A 25,681-nucleotide genomic window follows, 5' to 3' on the forward strand; every position below is an offset into this window, starting at 1 on the left:
TATACACACACACTCTATCTCTCTTTATTTCTCTCTCTTTAACCTCCTCAGAAAAGTAGTCATAAATTTGTTATAACAATTTGAAAGATACTGTTCTCCATTAAAAAAAGTGTTTCCCTTACTTCCCACTTAAAGTAAAGATGAGCTTTTTTATAATTGATAAAAGTAAAGCCTAAGTGAATTTGTCTTCCTCTACATTGATTTCCTGTGTATCTGACACTTTTGTTCAGGGCTGAGAAGCTCACTGGTGTTTTAAAGTCTATTCTTGAGAACTAACACTGACCAGAGGCAGTGTGCCATACGAGTAGCCATGCTGGTGTCATATTCCCACCTCTCTCTGACCTAAAACAAATCATATTACCATGTTAAATGCCAGTTTCCAGATCTTTAAAACAGAAATGATGGTACGTCCATATGTGAAAAGCCTTCTTTCTATAATGCTTAAAAGAAATAAAGTGCATGTTATAGTTCCTCTGTTAGCAGGAAACATTTATGGTAAAAGGGATGAAAAACCCAGAGATGATATAATTTCTTCTGGTCAACATTACATAATTGTATATGATAAAATCATTCCAGGATTTGAATTGTCTCCTTCATATTCAAAGGAAAATATTGAATATAAAGTTTTCATAGTCATCCAGAGGGGTTGTTTTGTCTTTTGGCTGCAAGTATGTAAAAATATTTCAGGATGGTTACCAAGAAAATAGTTGACTTGAAATTGAAAGATATAGCTCAGAGGCATCATGGTGTGTTGGATGAAACACTAGATTTGGCATTAAAAGAAATGGTTTCTAGTCTCAGCCATGCAACACACTATTGCTGTTACTACAGCAAGTCACTTGACCTCAGTTTCCTGTAGAGTTAGCATCATCTCCCTTACCTTTCTCACAGGGTTGTTGTGTGAGTGAAGTGATGGATGAGAATATGCTGAGTCAGTTGTAAAATGCTTGACAAAGGTAGAAGAGTAGTCCAAGACTTAGTCATTTTCTTTTCCTATATCAGTTATACTAGCTAATGTTACCAGGACACATAGAGATCAAACCACATTCCTTATAAAGTGTGAACAAGCACACATTGTGATTCAATAGCTCTAACTCTTCTAGCAATGTTCTTGAAAATAAAGAATGTCAATTTTAGGAGACATAGGATTTCTTAATATATTAAGGAATACAGTAATTTAATATTTATTTAGAATAATTAATATATTGATAAATAATAAATAATTAACCTAAAACTATACAGAATGATACAAAAGTCACATGATCCTCAGATTTTTATTAGAAATCTTTTGCGCTGGCTAAAAGAAATTAGAATGTTTAAATGTGAATGAATAAATAGATTGGGAAAAAAATATTTCTTTGTATATGTGGGCAAGTCACCTAACGTCCTTGGGCTTCAGTTTCTCTAGAAGATAACCAGGGAGCAAATTGAGGGGGTTAAGAGATTGGAGTTTCTCAATAATGTTTTATAAAGTAAGACAGTGGTAGAGATGAAAAGCCAATACATTGTGATTATGCAGGGAGATTTTGTAATTCTTAAACTTAGAAGTGGTATATTTTTGGGTGATGATAAGATCCAAGATGTGACCATATTTATGTATGGCTTAGGTGGAATGTAGGAGTAGCTAATGGGAAGTGAGTTGGTTGAAAAACTGTGTGTGAAGTATTTGAGGAAATGCCAGTATGTATATTGGGCAGCTAGTTGGTACAGTGGATACAGATAATAATGGCTTGGAATCAGGAATATTCATTTTTATGAGTTCAAATCCAGTCTCGGATACTTTACTAACTTTGTAACCCTTAGCAAGTCACTTAACCCTGTTTGCCTTGATTCCTCATCTATAAATTAATACACTGGAGAAGGAAATGGCAAACCACTCCAATATCTTTGCCAAGAAAACCCCAAATGGGTTCATGAAAAGTCAGGCTTGCCTGAAAAATGACTGAATAATAGCAACAATATATAAGGCAGGAGAGGAAAATTATAAGCCATCTACCAAATTCACTGAGAAAGAAAGGGAAGTGATCTAGGATTCTGTAGACAACAGCTACAAGGATATTGTTTGGATTTTAGATATGAATAGCATGAGCCTCAAAGGAAGAAAGGTGATGGAGGAAGCGGGGAAAACATGGAAGTAGCAATGGGGAGGAAGGCATACTGGAAAAGATAGCCAAAGATATCATCAGAGGTAGGAGAGGAAAAGATTTAAGATGAAGGGAAATTTATTGCCTATGGCTGGCTGGAGGTGGGATAAAACTTTATCCTATTTTCATATTATGAAATAGATAAAAATTCAACCTTGAGCCCATTATCTGAAATAACGTACATATAGACAAGCATCAGTAAAGAAAAAATATAAGATATAAAATAATATATATTTTAAGATATAAAATAATATAAAAATATAAGAGCGTTATATTTAAAAGACATTTTGGCATATGGAGATGGCTAATCACAGATATAAAATTAGAAACTCAAAAGCTTCTCTTTTACTAAATATATGCCAGTTCATTCCTATGTCTTCTATTCCTAGCCGCTCATTTGGAGAACAGGGAAAATGTGTCTTGTAAAATAAAATTTGAATTTTGAGAAATACTATGTAGTGGTTATATTATTTTACTTTTATCATTTTAATGGAAGCTGGAAGGTTCCATTCACGCATAATAAAAAGCATTCCTCCTGCTTTCTTTTATCTGATGGAAGTTGAAAAGCCTCCATTACCAACTTTCAGGCCTCCTATGTAACTTAGAACCCTCACAGCTGATCCATAAGATGAGATTTTAGGGAAATATAATGTTTTGATGTCAATATGGGCTCCAAAATACTGTCTAATTTAGTGGATGTGTATACTGCTTCCTACCTCATGCTGAATCCACATGAGCTTTGAGAGGATAATAAAAGCCACTCATCTTCCTGACCTTGTCTTCTGCCTTTGAATGAAGGTCAGTAATACTTCAGAAGGCAAAATCTGCTGTTCCTTTCTATGTTGCTTGTTCTTAGTTTAGATGGGAGATTATGATTACCCTTGATGGTCCCAAATCCTAATAACACTGGCATGGCTTGGGATTCTGTTCTTTAACAATGACATCAAAGTTCATATTTTGTGTTGAAGCTGACCTCAAAACAGATCTTTTTTTTTTTTTTTTTTTTATGTGTGTTTATCATTGTGTTCCTCCAGAACTAGTGCCTCCCTATCTTACTGTGGAAGATATTATAATAGAAAGCTTAACAATTTTGAAAAGTTCTTAAAACACATGCCATGCTGTTCTCAGCCATCTCAAATTAAACAATTGCTCTATCTTTGGGAGATATCTGGCCTGAGGGATCATTTCTCATAGCTGTTAGGGCAAAGACATGCTAAATGTAGGTTCAGGTTCTAAAAGAATCAGATAGTTGAGATGAAATTAAAATGAAGACCTTCTGCCCAATGAGTTAAAATCTCTTTCCTGCTCAGCCACACATAACTTTTACTTGTCTCTTAGACTGGTGACCAAAAAAACTAACAATCACCCACATATACCCATTTACTTTATCACAGTTTCAAGTGTCTTCAAGTAAAATTATTTTAGCATTGCAGTCTGGTAAAGCCATCCTATTTCCTTGTAGAGAGAGCTTCGTTTAGGAGCCTGAACTTCCAAGGAGATTCTGTTAGAGGATATACTATGGGTCGTGCAATCAGCACTGGCAGCCTGGCCAGCAGCACCCTGAACAAACTGGCTGTTCGGCCTTTGTCAGTTCAAGCTGAGATTCTGAAGAGACTGTCCTGCTCGGAGTTGTCCCTGTACCAGCCACTGCAAGGCAGTTCCAAAGAGAGGAGTGAAAAAACATCATGGGAGGAAAGACCCAGCGGGATGAGTAAATCCTACCATGATCTCAGTCAGGTTTCTCTCTATCCTCATCCAAAAAGTATTATTGACAACGTTGACTCCCCACCACAAAGCAATGAGGAGTTGGTGGGAAAAACATCTCACCAGGTGCCACGTCCTGAGCCAGAATCTGTGGCAGGATTCACGAAACTCAATAAGTAAGAATCATTGTCAAGTTTCCCCAACTCTACTTTCTGTGAATTTCATATATACATGTATATGTATACATACACATTACATGGCTCTATATATACAGTTTTGTTTGATATTTTTGATATTTCTGTTACTATTTTTGCCAGTTTTTTAATTCTCTTCCTCCTCCTACCTTCCTTTCCCCTCCACTTTAGTTCAAAGTCTGTTGCAAGTTTAAATAGAAGCCTTGAAAGGAGAAAACATGAATCAGACTCATCATCGGTTGAAGACACTGGTCAAGCATATGTTGTAGGTCAGCATAATCCAGCTTCCCTTTTTTATCCCCTGTGTAAAAATTCTTATTTAAAAGTGAACAAGCTAATGTTGGTTGCCTAGTTATTATTTGTGCTGATTTCTGTCATGTTTGCCAATGATCTCTGCTTTTTAATCAAAATGTTTTAATAAATTAAAATTTCCTTGCTGATTAAAATGCACCAAATCTATGCAATACCTAACACTACAATTAATTGCTTGATTGCTTCTTGACATATTTACTTGGCTTTTTCTTGAGTATTCTCATCATTGGGCTCCCTATCAGAGAATTTAATTTTCTTTCTGGTACATTTGGCTCCTTCCCTATGGGTTTTCTTCCATTGTTCTTGTTGCTTTTAATGAACTCTACCAATTGCAATATTCTTTGAAGAAAGTTTATTTCAGATGCTTTCAATCTGACATGAGATGAATTGTCTCTAACGAATTTTAAAATCATATGTATAACTTATTTTATATCATCTATTGATGCAAGTCATCAATTATTGGTTTTCACCCCAAAAAAAACCTTTCTGGCTAAGCTCTAATATTTTTATTATACAAAATTATTGGTTTTACTTGTTGCCTCAAATAAGAAAAACATACAGAGGCAAATCTATGAATTGTTGGGTGGGTGATAATAAAAAAGTGTGAACTAGGACCCAGAAAGAAGAACATGTAAGCCTGGAGTGAGGCAAGGAGTTCTTTTTCATTCTCTTTTTTCTCCTTTCAGTCCTCACCCTTTGTCCCTGCCATCTCTTCAAATGAAATAATGTATGGAAAGTGTTTTGAATATTTCAAAGCATTATATAAATATGAGTTGCTCTGTCAATATTGTCATAATTCCTCTTTCTACCTCGTAAACTGGACCCTCCCCAAAAAAGAAAAAATCTAAAACATTTTAAAAACCTCTATATGCAGTGTATGGAACAGCTAGGTAGCATACATAGTGTGCCAGATCTGGAGTTGGGAAAATTCATCTTCCTGAGTTCAAATCTGATCTCAGACACTTACTAGCTGTGTGACTGAACAAATCATTTAACCCTGTCTGCCTCAATTACTCATCTATAAAATTAGCTAGAGGAGGAAATGGCAAACCACACTTGTATCTTTGCCAAGAAAACCCTAAATAGAATCACAAAGAATCAGATAAAACTGAAAAACAACTGAACAACAACCACCACAACAAAAATACAATGTATTTTATTTTTCAAATATAAGACTGAAGCTTATGTATGAACCTTCAGAACCTATAAAGGATAAAAGTAAATTAACTTGTGAAAAGATTTTCGGGAGCATGCATTTCTCCATTTGTTTTGTTCATATTGTATGGCTTTGCAAAAACTTAATTTAATTTTAATAGTTTAACATTTGTCTCAAAAATAAAATTCTGATTAAAACTTTTCTGCAAAGCAATCTTAATGAGTAAATAACTTGAAAGTTCAGTATGTAAATATGAACTCTTTGGGAAGATTTTCAGTAAAATTTTCTTACTTTATAAGCTTATTTGATATTTTATACATTAAACTTAAGGAAATAATTGATTTTTAATCTTTTGACTAATGTCTAATCATTGATTTATACCATAGGAATTAGCTCTGGAAATGGATTATCCCAATCATCCTTGAAAGAAAATGGTGGGTTAACTAAAATTATTGCTACCTTTTTTCTTCTCATTTAATCTATCAGCCATTATCTTAACTAATGGTTGAACTTTTCCATTAAAGTATACATTTAAAAATACACAGCCAGACCTACATATCATTGCTATGACCTAAGTAATTTCCAATACATACACTATAACCGTGTTGGTGAAGGTATGTGCTCTGGCAGCACAGAAGGGACTGCTCCATTCCTCCTCTCCACAGCGCCTGAGGACATTTTTTTTTTTTTGCATGCCCTACCCATCTGTTCAGCTGTCCAATGTGAGCATTTCTTCCCTCCACTGTCTGGGGTAAGGAGGGGACACACAGGCAGCTTGGGCATGTGATCTCAAAAAGGTTAAGCAACGCTACACTATACAATATAACCTTTATAAAATCACCACATTTTAAAAATTCAGTTCTTCAAATACTTTAAGTGTCTTTTGTGTGTAGAGCCCTGTGCTAGGCACTGGGTAAAATACAAATTTTTAAAAAGACACTAACAGTGACCATCTTCAAACTTCCCATCTAGCAACCTTAAAATCTAGTAAGTTCTAATAACCATTTGAACCCTATAAAGTTTTTACCTTAACATGTTACATTGATTATGGAAGTAATAATTTATCAAATTAACTTTCCTGAAATATTTTCCAGTTTTGGCAATGTGGAAAGCATGCTTCCTCTGGAATCAGGAGACCTGGGTTCAGATTCAGGCTCTAATGATTATTGTCTATGTGACCTTGGGCCTTATTTTGCTCATCTGTAAAACGAGCTGGTTGGACTAAACGGTCTTTGCATTCCCTCCTAACTCTAGGTCAGTGAACTTAGAGCAGTTATAGATAGTGGTCCTTTATTCGACATCAATTTATTAAAGAGTATGCTATTTGAAAAGAAATTACATAGTAACTGTTGAACATAAACAACATTCTAGCAAGAGTTGTTCGTCTTGTGAATTTGGTTTTCAAAATTTATTTTCATAATTGTATTTCAATATAATCACTTTGCTTATAATACAATGATATTTATTTTATGCATTTACAAACGTTATTATGAAAAAGGACCAAAGTCTTTGACAGAGTTCCAAAGGAGTCCATGACAAAAAAGGCATATAGTAATTAATGTTATACTGTTCGGAAATGTGAAAATAAAATACCTCAAATGGAATGGTAGCAAAGTATTATTTCAATCACTTTTCCAAAACAAGGGTGTTTTATTTATATGTAACTAAATATTTGTCCTCCAAATTCAACTGTAATCATAGTATATATTTTCAAGGAAAAAAAAAAGAAGTTTTAAATACTTAATATGACCTCCATGCATTTTATATCCATTTTTTTCATGCAACATTAAAATATTAACAGTTCTTATATATTTTAGACTATTTAGGGAGCCAAGTATCAATAAATTTTTAATGTTATTGACTATCATTTACCAAAATTAACTTTACTGAATTTTTCTATCACATATTTCTTCTAATCTCACCTTTTTCAATTTCTAAATCAATCAGTGCACCAATTTGGTGTCCAGAGGAATAGCATAGTTGATGATGAATTAGGCTTGAAATCTGAAAGAATTACAGGATCTCAAAGTTGGAAGAGACCTGAAAATCTACCTAGTGCAATCCATCCCTTCAGTGAATCCATTCCTTATACAATATCCCCAAAAGAATAATGGATCCTTTGAAATTTCCAATATAGGAGACTCTCCATACCTCCTAAGACAATCCAGTCTGCTTTTAGTTAGCTCTGATAGTTAGAATTTTTTTTTTCCAGAACCGCAGAATCTAAGAGTTGGAAGGGACTGTAGGAGCTATCTCTTCCAACCGATACATAAAAGTCATCTTCAGCAAGTAATCATCCATTGTGTGCTTAAAGACCTCCAAAGAGGAGAAGCCCATCACCTCTGGAGGCCCAGCCCACTCCATTCTGGGACAGCTGTGATGATTAGAATGTTTTTCCTGACATGAAGCCTAAATTGGCCTCTTTTAGGATTCTCCCCATTGTTCTTGATGATGTTTTCTGGGTCCAAAAAAAAAAACCCCACCACAAATCTAATCATGCTCCTCCCCCTATGAAGTCTTCTTTCTCTTTGATGCCTTATTCCTTCAACTGTTTCTATTTTGACATTTCAAAGTAATCAATGGTCTCCTAATTGCTCTTTCTGATAGTCTTTTCTGAACCCTATTCCTATATCTATCTCGTGAATTTTACCTGCTGACCACCCTCTCCTTTCTGGGTTTTCCTGACACTATTCTTCCTGGTTTGCTTTCTTCCTCACTGCTTTTTGTTCATCATCCATATTATCTTTCCAGACCATCCATGGATGTTCTCCAAAATTGTTTCCTAGACCCTCTTCTCTTTTCCTACCTTTCTTGGTAACCTTTTCCTTAACTCCTTTCTATGAAGAGAACTCACATCTGTATCTAGCCCCTGAACTTTAATAACTTTAATAAATGTGTTAACAATTGCCTATCGAGTATTTCAAATTAGATGTTACATCAATATCTTAAAGTTAACATGTCTCAAACAAAACTCATCATCTTTCCCCTGAAACCATCTGCTCTTCAAGTTTCTCCATTTCTGTCAAGGATAGAAATATCCATAATCCTTCCAGGTTCATACTTTTGGCATTACCCTGAATTCCTCCCTCTCTCCCACCCTCTTATCTCATGATTGCCATATTTCGCCACTTATGCCTTTACAACCTCTCTTACAATCTTGCACTATGTCTCTACTCACTCAGCTACCACGTCAGTTGAGGTTCTCATCACTCTTCATCTAGAATCAGTGATTCCCAAAGTGGAAGCTACCACCCCCTGGTTGGTGCTGCAGCGATCCAGGGGGGGCATTGATGGCCACAGGTGCATTTATCTTTCCTACTAATTGCTATTAAAATTTTAAAAAATTAATTTCCAGGGGGCTAAGTAATATTTTTTCTGGAAAGGGGGCGGTACGCCAAAAAAGTTTGGGAATCACTGATCTAGATTATCGCAACTGCTTCCTATTTGTTCTCCTTGCATCAAGCCTTTCAAAGCCCTAGTCCATCCTACTCAGTACTACCAAAGTAATTTTCCTTAAGTACAAGTCGGACATGTGATGTCCTCATTCAACCAACTTCAGGAGTTACCTATTGCCTTTAATTTAAAATACAAACTCCTCTGTTTAGCTTTTAAAGCCCCAGAAACCTGGCCCCGAACTATCTTTCTGGTCTAATTGGACATTATTACTCTTTCACACTTCATCATCCAGCCAGATTGGCCTTCTCTTTTTTCTTCAGATAGAAAGTTACCTCCTATTTCCATTGTTTTGCCCTAGATATACTCCATGCCCTGATTACTTTTTTTTAAATTCATTTTAAGTCTGAGATGTAATACAATGTCCCCTAAGGTCCACTTAATTCCTACCTCTTCTGCTTTAAGTTTATTTTAGATGAAAGTTCTGAGTTCAGTCACAATTGCTCAAAGCCCCCAATTAAGAAAATACCTAACTATACATAGTTAATCCTTTGTCTCTTTATGGTTGAGGATTAAATTATCCACTAGGGCAAGTCTAGGAGGTCTGAAGTCCCTTGTCACTTTTATGTCACATATCTTTGCCAAGGATCTATTCTTCAAATTCCTTGTCTAATACTTTTTTCTGACCAAATTGTCCATATTATACTCCAGTGGAAAAACCATTTCTGTTTCTTCCTCCTTTGGCCTTCACCCAAATTCATGCTTCCTCCCTCTGGTTCCAGAATTGCTCGTGTGAGAATTTTTTGATATAATACTACTCCATTCCTTTTTATCTAACTTCTTTTGAATAAGTTGTACCCATTCAGAACTGCAGTCTTTTTATGGGCTTCATCTTATCAACTCTACTAATCACTGTGAGGTTAGACTTAGCTCCTTTACACTAGAACCTCTGGTTCTTGATTGTTGCCTACACTTTTGGAATATCTGTTTTAGCTATTGGGATGTCACCACTGACTCTTTTCTTAGACATTGTTTCTCATGAATTTCTGGGTGTCTCAACTACTTTTCCTTTTCCTTACTTGTGGCTATTCCAAAAGTACCTAACTTGAGGGCCGCTATCAATAGTCTTCTTCCTCCTCTAACCTTTTAAATTTTAAAGCCCTTTGGATTAAATTTTCAAGACATCTGGCAACCTTTGTTAGATTTCATTCATGTCTGGCCAGGAATCTGCCACCCTCACATTTTAAGATGTTGTCCAGAAATCCAACTCCCATGCTCAGACACCACTTTTTGGATAAGGGTTCTTTTTCCAATTTCATTTTTCTCTTACACATTCCTCTTCTTCAGTGAGCAACAAGAGGGGAAAGGCCTAAGTTCTCTTCAAATACTTAAGAGCTGTATGAATCTAAGACTTAACAACTTGCTTAGTCTAGTTGGCTTCATCTGCAAAATGGGGATGATAATATTAAGTAAGATGGTCAAGTAAGATAAGATAAATAAATTATGTTGATAAACTTGAAGTGGTAAACATACATACATCATAAGATGGAGAATCATAAAGGAAGGAAATGAACATTTGTATACCATTTTCCTTGTGCCGGAGTCAGAGGTTAGAGTGTAGGGTTAGGGTTAGGATGTGCTTTTTACAAATTTGATCCTCACAACAAGCCCAGGAGGTAGATAATTGTGGTATAAAGAGATTAAGTGACTTGCCCAGGGTCACACAACTGTTAAGTGTTTGAGGGCGAATTTGAATTCAAGTCCTCCTGACCTAGTGCTCTCTCTACTGTACCACCAGTTGGCAGAAGATTCTCCTTCAGCCTTGGAAGCAAGATAAGTTTCAGAAACCCATTTGAATAGATTACACAATGAAGAGAAAGAGGAAAGAATAGTGGTTGAGCTCAGGGGAGGAAGATCATATGAGGGTGTCCCATAGAGATAAATGTCTTCTCCATTTATTTCTTTATCTCTTTTCTTCCCAACTATTAGAACTAATTTAGTAGGTCTCAGTTAAGCATCGATCTGTTTTAAATTATTTATAATGATGTCAGTGACTCATTTCCTTTAGGAAGTACTTGTGCCAAAAGATATCTTAAACCAAATGAAACATGTGTTTTCAAACATGTTTAGGGAAAGATATACTTGCTCCTTTAGCTTCATGGCCCCCTATCCACCTACAGTGAGCCACCCCACATTGGAAGAACACATATAGCATAGGACTGTCCATCACCCTTCTAACCTTCACACATGTCTCTATACTTTGGCAGCTCAGTTGTTTGTTTTTTAGTCATTAACTGGAAGGGGAAGGAATTGAAAGCTATCCATAATCTGACCTCAGCCTACCTTTCAATTCATTCCATCCACTGAGTACCAGGCACTGTGCCAAGTGATGGGGATATAGAAATACTAGTGAAATTGTCCCTAAAGCTAAGGAATTTAAATGGATGGAGAAAAAAACAATATGCACTAACAATTAAGGGGAATCAAACCACCTTGAAGGAAGCCAGGGGAACCAAGAGGCTAAAGTGAGATATAAGAACATTTCCTGCTTGAGGAAGAGGAAAAGAATAGAAGGAGACAGTCTGCAAAGGCAGAGAAGTGGGAGAGACTGGGTGACCATTTGTGTTTGTATGCTAGAGAGGAGATTCTGTTCAAATTGGACAATATAACAGCTGAAATACCTTTGAACTCAAAGTCTGTGGCTTTCCCTGTAATGGAAGGCATTATTTTCTCCAGAATCCTGTAATTTAGAGCCTGCACCAGGAAGTCACTCCATTATGACATGTAGTCCTATGTCCACCAGCTGGCATTTATTACAGAAAAGGCAAATGATACTCTATTATATTCCAGCATTAAACTACCACTCCTACTCTCTGATAGATTCTTCAATCCAGCCAAAACACTTTTGAAAAATAACTTATGTAGTCATTCAAGGTTAGCAGTGATTTTTAGGAATTTGATCCTTACAACCCTGAGGATTAGATATCCCATTTGGGTCATACAGCTAGCTAAGAAAGGTCTAAGGCTGGACTTGAACTCAAGTCTTCCTGTCTCCAAGTCCACACTCTACCCATTGAACCACTTGGCTGTCTTGAATGTGCTGTGACCTTGTCTGCCTCTGCCTCTGCCAGCTCCTGTCCTACATTTTTCAAAACTCAGACCTTTCTTCAAAGTTAATTTAAGTGCCTTATGAAGAGCATCTTTTTGTCCCAACACCTTTACTCTCTTATAACATAATACATTGAGATTCAGAAATGGAAAAGCCAGTATAGTCATTTAACGAAGACATTGAAGATTCGTAGGAGAGCCATGGTATTATTGTGTTATAGATGCTTTTTGTAAGTATGAAAACAAGTTAGGCAAGACCAGTTGTCAGAAAACTTTTAATATACAAAATGTTGCAAGCCCTGTTCTCAAACTTCTCTTACTAGAGTGGACAAATAGCTTCCATTATATAGTCCCTTGTACCAAGATTAGTCACTGCAATAAACCAGCATTTGGCTCCCTTTTTAGTTTTTTTATCATCACATTATTCCTTGTGACTATTGTTTATACAACTGCCTATTACATAAATCCAATACCATGTTTTTTTACACCATCACCTCCCATGTTAGCATACCAACTGACATTTTAACCTATTATCTGTGTTACACGGTATCTTTTTTTTTCTCGGCCCTAAATTATCCGAGAGGCATACATTACTCTAATCTATCCTTCCCCTTTTAAAGTATCAAAGGAAATTGCCATTTTGTAGGATTATTTAAGGGATTGGGTATTTAATACTCATAGAAGGAGATTTGATCTTATTAAAGTATTCATTAATTAAAATAGCAAAAAAAATATTCTTCATATTTAAGTTACTGAGAGAAGTGTTACTGCTCTTATCAAAGACATCCTTTTAGGGGAAAGCTAGTATCTGCTTTTGTGCTTCATTATTTCAGACCAAACATTTTTATAAAATTATAATTTATCCTTCAGTAAACATTTATTAAGTGCCTATTACATGCCAGGCATTATGCTAAGGGCTGAGGATACACAGAGTCAAAAGACAATTCTTGGCCTCAAGAAATTTACAATCTACTAGGGGAGACAAGCAAGAAAGTATATATACAAAGCAAACAACATATAGGATAAGTAGGAAATAAGAAAGAAAAGGGAGAAGATGTGCTTTTAGTTGGGACTTAAAGGAATCCAGGAAGGTCAGTAAATGGACTAGAGCAGTGATTCCCAAAGTGGGCGCCACCATCCCGTGGTGGGTGCTGCAGCGATCCAGGGGGCAGTGATGGCCACAGGTGCATTTATCGTTCCTATTAATTGCTATTAAAATTTAAAAAAATTAATTTCCAGGGGGCTAAGTAATATTTTTTCTGGAAAGGGGGTGGTAGGCCAAAAGAGTTTGGGAACCACTGGACGAGAGGAGGGAAAACATTTCAGACTTAGGGGACAGCAATTGAAAATGCCCAGAGCCAAGAAATGAATATCTTCTTCATAGAACCACCATGAGGCCAGTGTCAATGGATCAAAGAATACATATTAGGGAATAATGGAATTAGGGGGGACTGGGTTATGAAGGACTCTGAATGCCAAAAATCAAATTTTGTGTTTGATTTGGCAGCAACGAATAGTATGAAGATGACATGGTTAAACCTGCATTTTAGAAAAATCACTTGATGATGACTGAATGGAAGATGGATTGGAAAGGGGAGAGACTTGAGGCAGGCAGACTCATCAATAGGCTATTTCAGTATTTCAGGTGTGAGATGAAATAGAGAGAAGGGAGTTTATTAAAGAGAAGTTGCCAAGGCAAAATAGATATGCCTTGGCAACACATTGGATATGGGAGACTAGAGATAGTGGTGAATCCAGGATGACTCCTAGGTTCTGAGCCTGAGGGACTGGGAAGATGGTGTTACTTACCCTCTTTAATTATAAAGGAGCTAGGAGGGATTTAAGGGGAAAGATGCTGAGTTTAGTTTTGGACATTGAGTTTAAGATGTCTGCTGGAATCCACTTTGAGAAGTGTGAAAGACTGTTGAAGATATAATATAAAGATAAGCAGAGGTTAGGGCAGGATAAGTAGATATGAGAATCATTGGCATAGAGAGGATAAGTAATTGATTCTACAAGGACAGATAAGATCACTAAATGAAATAGTACAGAAGAAAAAAACAAGAGGACCCAGGAGAGAATCCTAAGAGACACCTATGATTAGAGGGCATGATCTAAATAAATATCAGCAAGGGAGACTAGGGAGTCATCCAAAAGGGAGGAGGACAATCGAGAAAGAAAAGTGTCCCAAAACATAATGAGAAGAAAGAAAAAGATGATCAGTATTGTAAAGACTATACATTGAATGAAGAGAATGAGAATTAAGAAAAGGCCTTTGAATTTGGTGTTTAAGAAATCACTGGTAACTTTAGAGAGCAGTTTTGGTGAATGATATAGGAGTTAAGAAGAAAAAGGAAAGAAAGTAAAGGCATTCATTGTAGACAATTTTTTCAAGGAGTTTAGCCATGAAGGGCAGAAGAGATATGGGATAATAGTTAGCAAGGATGGAAGTAACTGAATTAAAAATACATTATTATATTTCTAAGTAGATAACTTTGTTAATGACACCTTTTTAGTAGACACTTACTGAGTTTAATTTTCAGTGCAGTATGTAGTTTAGTATTTCATATCTAGCTAAAAGAACATTAAATAGAAAATAAGTGAATTTAAATCCTCATCTTTGTTCTGATACTAAATAACTCTGTGACTGAATGTCATTTATCTTCTCTGTATCAAATCTATAAAATGGAAGTAATAACTGCCTATCTACCACAGTCAGTTTTCCTGCAATAAAATGAAATGTGTTTAAGTATATTGAGAAAATAAAAAGCAATAAATACATACAAATTGTTATTAATTTGGAATCATTCAAGGAAAATTACTAAAATATTCATACCCCTTGACCCAGATATCCCACTGCTGAACATATACACTAAAGTGCTCAAGAATAAAAAGAAAGGGCCCCATATACAATAAATATTTAGAGTAACAGTTTTGATAATAACAAAGAATTGGATACAAAATAGATGCCTGTCAGTTTGGGAAGAGCTAGACAAGATGTAGAACCCATCTGGTATGGAATAGTAACTACACATTAAGAACCAGTGAATATAAAAATTACAAAGAAAAAACATGCAAAGACTTACTTGAACTGATACAAAGCAAAGTAAGCAGAACCAAGAAAATATTCTATTCCATGACAACCATATAAATGAAAAAATAAACAGCAAAATTAAACTTTGGATCATCTGCTTATTCTGAACTGAGGACTTCCTCAAAGGTCATCTAGTTCAACCTTCTCACTTTACATATGATCATTTTACTTGTAGACTCATGTTACTTTAAAAATGACAGTTCTGATTTTTAAATTGCAGGTAAAAGCCACAGACATATATGCATGTTCATATTAAAAGAAGAATTGACAGATGCATACTGCTAAAAAACTGTAAAACCATGCAGAAAATTGCATGGAAATCTAATCAGAACTGGAAATGTATTTTGATAAGATTCCTTTATAAGTAAATGAATGATTGATCTATTCTCAGATCATTTAAAAATTTTAATTGGGAGAAATTCACAAATGAAGGGTTGTTACTTGCTTTCATTCTGTATATTTTATTTTGAAAATGTGATTTTCCAATAGATGTTCTACAAAAAAGATGGAGCATAGTATCTTCACCAGAAAGGGAGATCACCTTGGTGAATCTGAAAAAAGATAACAAGTATGATTTAGGTAAGTCACTGAAGGTAGTAATGAAAGGTTGGGAATAATTCCATGAACAACACCAAAGGCATTGAAGCCCCAACTTCTTTTTGGCAAAAGATAGCGTTCTACAGAAAATGTCACGAATACCAAATTAAATACTCAGAATATTTCCATTTGGAACTTTCCACCTATTAGATATATTCTCTAAAATAGGTTTAGGGGGACATTCATATTTGATACCTAGAGGGACCTGAATTCAGGGTCTAAAGTAGTTAAACATTATTCACTAGAAGCAGCAATATTACAGAAAGTATTCTTTGGAAATATGTTTTTTCCTTAGGATTTCAAATTGTTGGTGGAGAGAAGACAGGAAGACTGGATTTGGGTGTTTTTATCAGTTCAGTAACTCCTGGGGGACCTGCTGATTTAGATGGCTCCCTAAAGCCAGGTACATTTTACGAATCATTTTACCTCAATGTGAAACATAACCATTGGCCATTTTTAATGGAATTGTTTCAGTGTCTGCGTTGGAAAAAAGGAATTTAGTCCAAACTCTCTCTCTGAGGGGCAGCAATGAAATTTACTATTCAAATGCTTTGTTGATAAAAGTTCCAGAATGGCTATGGCTATATGCATTTTTTTTATACAGGAGACCGTCTGATATCTGTGAATAGCATGAGTCTAGAAGGTGTTGGCTACAATGCAGCATTAGAAATTTTGCAGAATGCACCTGAGGATGTGACACTTGTTATCTCCAAGCCAAAAGAGATTTGCAAAGGTAATTTAGTGAAGTACTCTTGGTTACATGTTTCATTAAACTTAAGAGTTTCAATGTATTAATGAAGTATCATGAATTTACGTTTTTGGAAATGATTTGATGATCTGTTAAGAGAATTCCAGAGATTGAATTAAAAATTTAATGACAACAATTAAAGTAACAAAATATACAATAAAATCATGTAAATTCTCAGCTTCTCTATTACCAACAAAATCCATGAGAAGTTAGAAAGGGTAGTTCCATTTGAAATAGCGAAAGAAAGTATAAAATATTTGAAGATCTGTCTACTAAGAACTCACAAGAATTATATAACTACAACTGCAAAACTCACTTTACAAAAATAAATGCTAATCTAGATATTTGACAGTATATTAATTACTCCTGATTATTCCATCATAATAGACTAAAAATGACAATACTCACACATATGCATACATACAAGGTACCTATTTTTAAACATTGTTTATTACATAGTAAACATTCAAAAAATGGTTTCTTCATTCAGGGCAAAATGTCAAGAACATGAAAGAAAATAATTTTTTTAAATTGGGAAGGAAGGTGGCCTAATAATGGCTGATCTGAAACTATACAAAAAAAGCAATAATCAACAAAATCATTTGACATTATATAAATATATATAAGTTCATCAGTGGATCAAATTAAAAGTACAAATACATAAGTAGGCAAATATGGCAATGTTGGGTTTGATAAACCAAAGCAGATTTGCTAAATCCCAACACCTGAAATAAGATCTCACCATGTGACAAAAACTACTAAAAAAAGTAGAAAAGAACAGGGCAGAAATTAGGGGTAGAAATGCATTTCATCTCATAGACCACGGTAAGCTCTAAAGGGATAGACTCCCTTGAGTGCACAAGGGAAAGAGGGGAACATAATAGATACAGTAGAATATTTTGATTACATAAAATTGAAAGATTTCAATACATACAAAATCAGTGGTTAAAATTTGAAGGGAAGCAGGTAAGTGGGGAAAGTTTCATATTGAAGTTTCTCTCATAAAGTTCTGATATCAAAGATAGATAAGGAAACTAATTCAACTACATAAGAATAATCTTATATTATGATTGGTCAGTATGTAAAAGGCCAAAAGGTAATGAATAGGCAGTTGTCCAAAGGAAATATCACTACTATCACAATCATGAAAAAATGATCTAAACCACTAATAATAAGAAAAATACAAATTAAAAGAACTCTGAGGTTCTACCCCATACACACTAAATTGGAAAATATGATCAGGAAAGTGAGATTACAATTGTTACAAGGTCTGAGAGAAAACAAAAATCCTAATGCACTGCAAGTGGAATAGTGGACTAGTCTATTCCAGTGATGGGCAACCTTTTGAGCTTGGTGTGTCAAAATTCACCAAAAAACCGAGCATAAAATGTGGTGTGTCACTTTGAGAAAAAAACACCATAATTTCACAATATTTATAGTATAAATAACATACTTCTCTGTATAGCCGCATGTCATCGAAAATGGCTATGCATGTCAGTGCTGACATGCATGTCATAGGTTTGCTATTCATTCTGTAAAGTAATTTGAAACTATGCTCAAAGTTTCCCAAACTATGCATAACCTTTGACCCAATGATGGCTCTACTAATAAATCCAAAGATCAAAACAGAGAAAAGCCTCTTTTGTACAAAAAAATATGGCATGGTGTGAATTACTTAGGCATTTGAATACAGGATGGATTGGAGAAGGTTAAAAAATTACTACCCATGTCACAGAATTTTTGTGAGGATAAGTTAAACAATGTTTATAAAGTGCTCTGTAAATATACATTTTATATTATTATGTTGCTATTTATTTTGTATTATGTTCAACTTTAAACCATGTTGTGAGAGTGTTTGGGATTAGATTGACCCAAAGAGAGAGAATTATATATCTATTGGGCATAACTCTGGGAAGGTGCATTAGTTAGGGGACTTTTCTGCAATTTGGGTTTCTTTTTGTGGTTCCCAATGTCATCTTCTACAAGAAGAAAGTTCCTGTGGACATAACTGTGCCAGAACCCCCAATTGGTATAACATGATCCTGTTCTTTAGATTGTAAATGCTTTGAAAACAGCAGCTATAATCCACATTTGAGGGGCAGGGGGGTCAATGCATAGCAAGACATCAAAAAAAACTTGTGGCTGCGCCTATATTTCAATTAGTTGACTACTTAATGGGATGGGAAATTGGTATTTTTACCAAAAAAAAAAACAAAACAGGTGTTTAAAAAATTCTCTTTAATTATTTTGATGTTTTGTTGATGTTCATTACTTCCCAATAACTTTTATTCATAACTCAACTCTCCCTTATAACAAAGAAGAATGTTATGTGAAACAAATCTCTGCCTTCACTGCATTTGTCAGCAAATGCTCCATTCTGTACTTTCCTCCACCTCCTCTATACTGAAAGAAAGCAGGTGCATTTCATTATCTGGAGTCAAGGTTGCTCATTGAGCTCCAAGAAATGCCTTTGAGCTTTGTTCTTTACATTATTGTCATCTGTTTATATTGTTCTCCTGGTTCTACCTACTTTGTATTGCATCATGTGAAACAATTCTTTCCAAGCCAGAAAACTAGTTTTGTTTTATAAGTACTATTATCTCCCAAATATACTAGAGACCTTTGATTTCATAATAAATGTAGTGTTAGGAACTGAATGATTTTTTAAAAGTAATTTCCCTACATTTGGGACCATATTTATGATTACTAGTTCTCATTGGGCAGAACTAAAACATAACCAAGGAAGGTTTACTTTGATTGTTTGCTCTGAGTTGTCTGGAACTCAAAATTCTGATATTAGCCTGCTACTAATTTTTCTCTTTTTCATTAAAAAGGGACTGAATAAATACCAGCAACTTTTCATTTATTATTCTATTTACTCATCTCCTGGTAAAATGAAATTTTTACTCTATTTATGAATAAATGTCATTCTTACTCAGTTTTTTTTATTTTCAGTGCCTTCTACACCTACATACCTTTCCAATAGAATGAAAAATTATGTTCCCAGGCCTTCCTCCATTAAAGACAATGACCTAGAATCTTCTTTAGAGGACCACTGTCAGACACATTGTTATCAGCGACGTATCTCGCACTGTTCCTCTGCGCTATCAGGGGGACAAAAGGAAGGAAGCCTGAGTTCTCAGGATTCTAGGACTGAGAGCGCTAGCTTGTCCCAGAGCCATTTAAATGGCTTCTTGGTAAACCATTTGGGTGCCCCTGCCCAGCAGGAATTCCAGCAATCCAGCCCTTCCTCTCTGGCTATGTGTAAAGCAGCTGAGAAAAAACAAACCTTAAATGACCACAACCAAAGCAAAGCTAAAAAGTTCAGCATTTCAGAAACCATGGATTATTCTGACCGTGGGGATTCAGACATGGATGAAGCCACTTATTCTAGCAGTCAGGATCATCTAACTAAAAAGGTATGATCTATTTCCCATCCTACTTTCTATTAAGAACTACTCCTCCAGCTCCCCCCCACCCCCCTCCACACTCACACCCCACTTCTTTTATCTCCTAAATCCAGTGTCTTGTGATTTGATGAGGGAGCACTTACTACATATTGCAGAGCTGTCTGGTATTAGTTACTTCTGTGGTTTGGAGGTGGGCAGGAGTCTACATTTCTACCAGGGAGACAAGATGGTGCAGGGGGAAATGGATGTGTATCTGGTTCAGTTACGGTTTGTGATGGCCATGGGCAAGTCACTAACCACATTTGGCCTCAGTGTCCACCTCTGCCAAATTTGGGAGTTGGAGTCACTGATCTCCTGGGTCTCTTCCTGCTCTGTATCTGTGGTTTTCTCAGTTCACATACTAACTGCTTCTGTGTGGTTTTGCTAACTCTTAGAGAAGTAGGAGGCTTTGAATATTAACCATACAGCATAATGAGTAGTGGAGGCTTTGAGTACTAACCCTAAAGCACATGCTATCCTAGAAAGCTTGCAGTGAGCTATTTGTTGGTATAAATGGACGAGGAAAGGAAAGAAGATTGAAAGAATCAAATTCAGTGTCATAATTTTATTTAGCAATTCCTTTGCAAAGGAGGTTAGACAGCACAAAATTTTACTTGCAGAATGACAGCATGTGCCCAAGTGAAAAGAATGTTTTTAGGCAACACATGTAAAAATATCTTCATCCTGTGCCTTTTATGAATGAATGAATACATAAAATCTTGATATTCATAAGAACATAATCAGAGTCTAGATTTAAGGCCAAGTGAAAAACTAGGGCTTGACCAATTTTAAAGTCCTTTAAAAACAGTTTACAAGCGTTTTCCAAAATGGGGACAGCATGATATAGCAGAATGGACCCTGAACTGAGGTTTAAAACCTGAGTTCAAATGCCAGTCCTGGATTTATGACTTTAAGCAAGTCAGTCCACTCCTCAGTTTCCTTATCCATTAAATGATGGGAGTGTACAACCAATGCTGTTCTTTTGAATCTCCTCTATCCCTTTATACCTCATTTTGTCTTGGTTTTCCCTGTATTATAAGAAAAACACCAGAATCCCCAATAAAATATCCATTTTGACACAGGAAATCCCTTGTTTGTTTGTTTGTTTGTTTTCTTTATTAAGGAACCTTCTTCAATGAGTACATCCACCAAAATGAATTTAAAAAAAAATTCTTCAGCACCTCCTAAACCTGGAGATATCTTTGAAGTTGAACTGTCTAAAAATGATAACAGCTTGGGAATAAGTGTCACGGTACTGTTTGAAAAGGTTTTCACATATTTTCTCTTCTTTTCCATTTCTAGCAGTAGGCTAACTTACAGTGGAACCATTATTTATTGCAACCCACTTGTCAAGTCTTCCCAGTGTTATTAAACTGAGACATACTCGAAACCCCATTGAGACAAGAGGGAAAGAGACTCTTATTTTCTGTGGTCACTTTTTTGTTTCTCATTCCTCCAAAAATATTTCTTGTTTTTTGCCAAGAATTTACGGGGATTTACATTCAAATTTGTTTAATCATATGATACCCCCAAATCACTAATGATAGTGACTTCCTGGGGTTGGACCGTTTCTTGCAAAAGCAGGATATTACAATGGTCTTTTCCTTATGCCACAAATTATTAATGACCTATTTCCATATATACTTGTTTCTATATATGCTTAGGACTGTCTACAAAACAAATTGGGCTGTTTACGTAATTCTTATGTGTTCAAAAACTAAATAATATATACTCATAGCCTTAGGAGTTAAAAGAGTTTACATTTGTATATAAATTGTTTGACACACTATTATTTTTAAAGACCCATAAGTATAATCAAAACATACATAACTTTAATATTTATAGTTATTTAACATAGCCCCAAATATATCAAAATTCATTTTAAAGCAATTTGAAAATGATAGTTAAATGATACTGGCAAACAAATGTTGAAACAATTTTATCAAAAGAAGAAATTTAATAGCATGTTTAGTCATACTAATACTTTCTCTGTCCATTTACTTTCCCCCTTCCTTCAAATTAGATTATCTATCTCTGTCGTGGATGGAAATAAAAGCCGCATATTTTACCAAATTCAGAGGAGCTAATTAGATTAATTTTGCCTTTCCAAATGAAGTAAATGCTGTTTAATTTCACATTAGAATATTTGACCTGAATAAAACAACAACAATAATATCATTTACATAAGCACTTGAAAGTTTGCAAAATGCTTTAGAAATGCTATCTTATTTGATCCTTACAACCTCCCTGGGAGATAGATGTTAGTATGATTCCTATTTTACAGATGAGGAAGCTGAGGGAGACAGAAGCTTAGTGTCTTACCCAGGGTCACACAACTATTGAGTGTCCAAAGGCAGGTCTTCCTGGCTTTAGACCCCACAGTCTATCCACCATGATGGCAATTTAACTGCTTAGAGTGACAGCATAACAGAGTAGACAAGAAGCTAGCCACACACTGGCTGTATGACCTTGGGCAAGTCTTACCTTCTAGTTCACCCAGATAACTCTTTAAGTCCATAAATTGTAGCAAGAATGCAGGTTGCTCTCCTGGAGCAGTTTCTTTGTTCAAGTTCCCTTTACCATTGAAATCTCAGGTTCAGTCCAATCCCAGATGAGGGAAGAAAGTACATTGTGTTTCAGAATACTTCCAAATAGTCATAGGCAGAACTAATCTTGCATGAATGTGTTTCTGACTGCCTTTTGCTATAATCTGGTTCTTAATGCATGATATAAACATCCAAAAATGCAATCTCCATGCAGAAATATGTTCACTATGTGACTGGGAGCCTAGAGTTTTCTGGTTGAAATACAGAATTTTCCTAAAAGAAGTTCCATATTAGAGGATTTGGGCTTGTCATTTTCATTGGTCTAGAAGTCACTGAATCTGCTGAATTCAAGGCTGATCCTTTGGCTGAGATCACACGTGCTTTTTGAGTCTAAGGAAGATTTGAATGTGATCCTGACATTTCTTTCCACTTAGGGAGGAATAAATACCAGTGTCAGACATGGAGGCATTTATGTAAAGGCTGTGATTCCCAAGGGAGCAGCTGAGTCTGATGGTAGAATTCACAAAGGTGAGTTATCTTGTGTCCATCCTTTACCACACATATGAGAAATGAAACAATAAAGTCAATACAGATTGAAGGAAGAAAATGAGTTCAAGGATAAAAGCAGCGTCAGAAACTATCTTGTTTCCATTCTGGAAATTCAGTACCACCTGGACGTTTAACTGCTGAGCATTTTAGTTTTGAATTTGCCATGTAGCCAGTTGCTTCATGGAAGGGGGCAGAGACTTTGTATCAGCAATGACCATGTTTCAAGTATATTTTCACCAGGAAAGTCCAGTTGTCTGTGATGTCTCCTCATCATTCAGACCACTATATGTCAGAGCTCAGCTGTGGGCATGTTCCCCATGGTCCTGGCTATACAAGTTTTTTGTGGTTGCTCAGTCATTTTTCCAATTTTCATTGTAGATTTTCTTAGCAAAGACACTGGAATGGTTTGCCATTTCCTTCTCCAGCTCATTTGACGGATGAGGAAACTGAGGTAAACAGGGTTAGGTGACTTCCCTCAGATCACATAGCTAGTGAGTGCCATACGCAGGATTTGAATTCAGGTCTTCCTGACTCCAAGGCTGATATTCAGGGAGCAAAATCTTGATTTAAAGTTATTTTAGGGATAATGAACTGTGTCCTCTTATACTTATGGTTTTGAAAAAATTGCATGCAGTATTTTTTTAAAACCCTTCTATCTTAGAATTAATACTAAGTAAAAGTTCCAAAGCAGAAGAGCAATAAGGGCTAGGCAATGATGGTTGTCCTGGGTCACACAGCTAGGAAATATCTAAGATCAGACTAGAACCCAGGACCTCCCATCTCCAAGCTTGGCTTCCTACCCACTAAGCCACCTATCTGCCCCCACACAATACTTTTGAAAACTTACCATATGCCGAAGAAGATATGAAATTTTCTCAAATGTTCTCAGTTTTTACCAGATCCCTTTCTTTCTTTAAGGTGACCGTGTCCTGTCTGTTAATGGAGTTAGTCTGGAAGGAACAACGCATAAGCAGGCTGTGGAAGCATTAAGAAACACAGGGCAGGTAATAGATGCTTTTTTCCTCCTTATTAATTTTTCAGAAAAGTACAATAAATAGACTCCAAATTCAGTGAGACTATATAATGTCAGTGCATCTAGCAGATTATCATTCTCATATTTTTTCTAATTATTCCTTCTTCTAGCTTAAGGTCAATCATGGTGACTCTAGGTTTTGATTTGCTTGCCTTTCTATATTTTCGTCTTAGCCCAAAGCTAAAAGCTTCAGGAAGAAATTTAAAGTGCAAACATACAGTCTCCCAATGTTTAGTTATATTTAGTATGGGCAGCAATTTAGAGAAAAGTTCGTTTAAAAACGAAAAAACTAGAAAGCTTAGTGTTGCAACATTAACATCCATACTTTTGGTGGCCTCTACAATAAATGTTAGATTTTTATGCAGATGTACTTTACCTGAGTATATCATGGAGGTTGATGAAAAATACTAGCCAGAGAAATGGAATTATTTCTCTGAGGCTTGATAGCAAGTTTATCATAATGAGATTCCAGTCTTTAAAATGTCAGGACACCCTTCTTTCTGCCTTCTTCTGTTCATCCCTCCATCTTTTTAGTGCTCAATTAAAATGCCTCATAAGGAAAGTGACCCTGGATTTTCCAAAGCTATACCCTCACCTACAACCACTTCCAGGTCCTGATAAAGTGGAAAAGATTTTAATGTGAACCCTCTGACAGATTGTGTGAATACTGCCCAAGATCCAGCCTAGTTAGATATGGACAGATTCATTTACTAGATTGTCCAGAGTGATCAAATTTTTCACACATCAGTTCGAATAAAAAAATCTTTCAAAGTATAGGAGAATTTTAACCTGATCATTGAAGGGTGAAAAGAGTATCTATGTTATTTGAGTCATAGATATTTAAAGTATCAAGTAAAGTAAGTGAATAATGCTAAGTGACTTTTAAACTAGCAGTCCCAGTAGGCCATTGGAAAAAAATTGTTTTCTTGGGGGCAGCTGGGTGACTCAGTGGATTGAGAGCCAAGCCTAGAGACGGGAGATTCTAGGTTCAAATCTGTCCTCAGACACTTCCTTCTATGTGACCCTGGGCAAGTCACTTCACCCCCATTGCCTAGCCCTTACCACTCTTTTGCCTTAAAACCAATACAAGTATTTATTCTAAGATGGAAGGTAAGGGGTTTTTTTTAATTGTTTTCTTGTCTTAAATCATCATATTATTAATATAATTCATATAATATAAAAATTCATCATAATATTGCATTTTTTTCCCTAGGTGGTTCATCTCTTGTTAGAAAAGGGACATCCATCAACAGCCAAAGTACATGCACCAGTAACTCCACAGAGCACTCTTCTGGAGCAGGCTTCCCTGGAAAAACCCATGAAAAAAATAACTAACACCAGAGACTATGATTTTGTTACTGAAGGTCAGGCCTAGAAGAGTCATTATTTTATTCTTCCTTTATATTGTTCTTTGTTCATGTTACTCTTATTTTCACTTCACCACACATAATTATAGTATGGGAGAGTGCACTATCTCTGCCCCATTCTGGTTGTGTAACTGTGAAAAAGGGTTTAACTTCTCAGTAACTGAGGTGTACCCAGCATTCCTGTACTGTATGTTGAAAAGCGAGTTGGAAAGGTAGTTCATTCACTGGACATTGCCTACACTGACGAAATCAGTCCAGGGCCTGACACATGGGAGGTAGTGAAGACA

At 35.7% G+C, this 25,681-nt stretch overlaps 1 protein-coding gene across 1 annotated transcript in view; it reads left to right on the top strand.

Moving 5' to 3' along the window:
* PTPN13 (protein tyrosine phosphatase non-receptor type 13) overlaps window positions 1-25,681 on the top strand; it is a 239,346-nt gene that overhangs the window by 165,995 nt on the left and 47,670 nt on the right. Inside the window, exons 18-28 of the mRNA XM_044682397.1 lie at window positions 3,607-4,024; window positions 4,214-4,311; window positions 5,897-5,944; window positions 15,595-15,684; window positions 15,998-16,105; window positions 16,307-16,435; window positions 19,406-19,869; window positions 21,023-21,151; window positions 22,880-22,973; window positions 23,913-23,998; window positions 25,241-25,391. Of these exons, the coding sequence (XP_044538332.1) occupies window positions 3,607-4,024; window positions 4,214-4,311; window positions 5,897-5,944; window positions 15,595-15,684; window positions 15,998-16,105; window positions 16,307-16,435; window positions 19,406-19,869; window positions 21,023-21,151; window positions 22,880-22,973; window positions 23,913-23,998; window positions 25,241-25,391 (1,815 nt within the window). The remainder of the gene's footprint in view (window positions 1-3,606; window positions 4,025-4,213; window positions 4,312-5,896; window positions 5,945-15,594; window positions 15,685-15,997; window positions 16,106-16,306; window positions 16,436-19,405; window positions 19,870-21,022; window positions 21,152-22,879; window positions 22,974-23,912; window positions 23,999-25,240; window positions 25,392-25,681) is intronic.

The sequence above is a fragment of the Gracilinanus agilis genome, chromosome 6 (genome assembly GCF_016433145.1).
Source record: "Gracilinanus agilis isolate LMUSP501 chromosome 6, AgileGrace, whole genome shotgun sequence".
NCBI lineage: Eukaryota > Metazoa > Chordata > Mammalia > Didelphimorphia > Didelphidae > Gracilinanus > Gracilinanus agilis.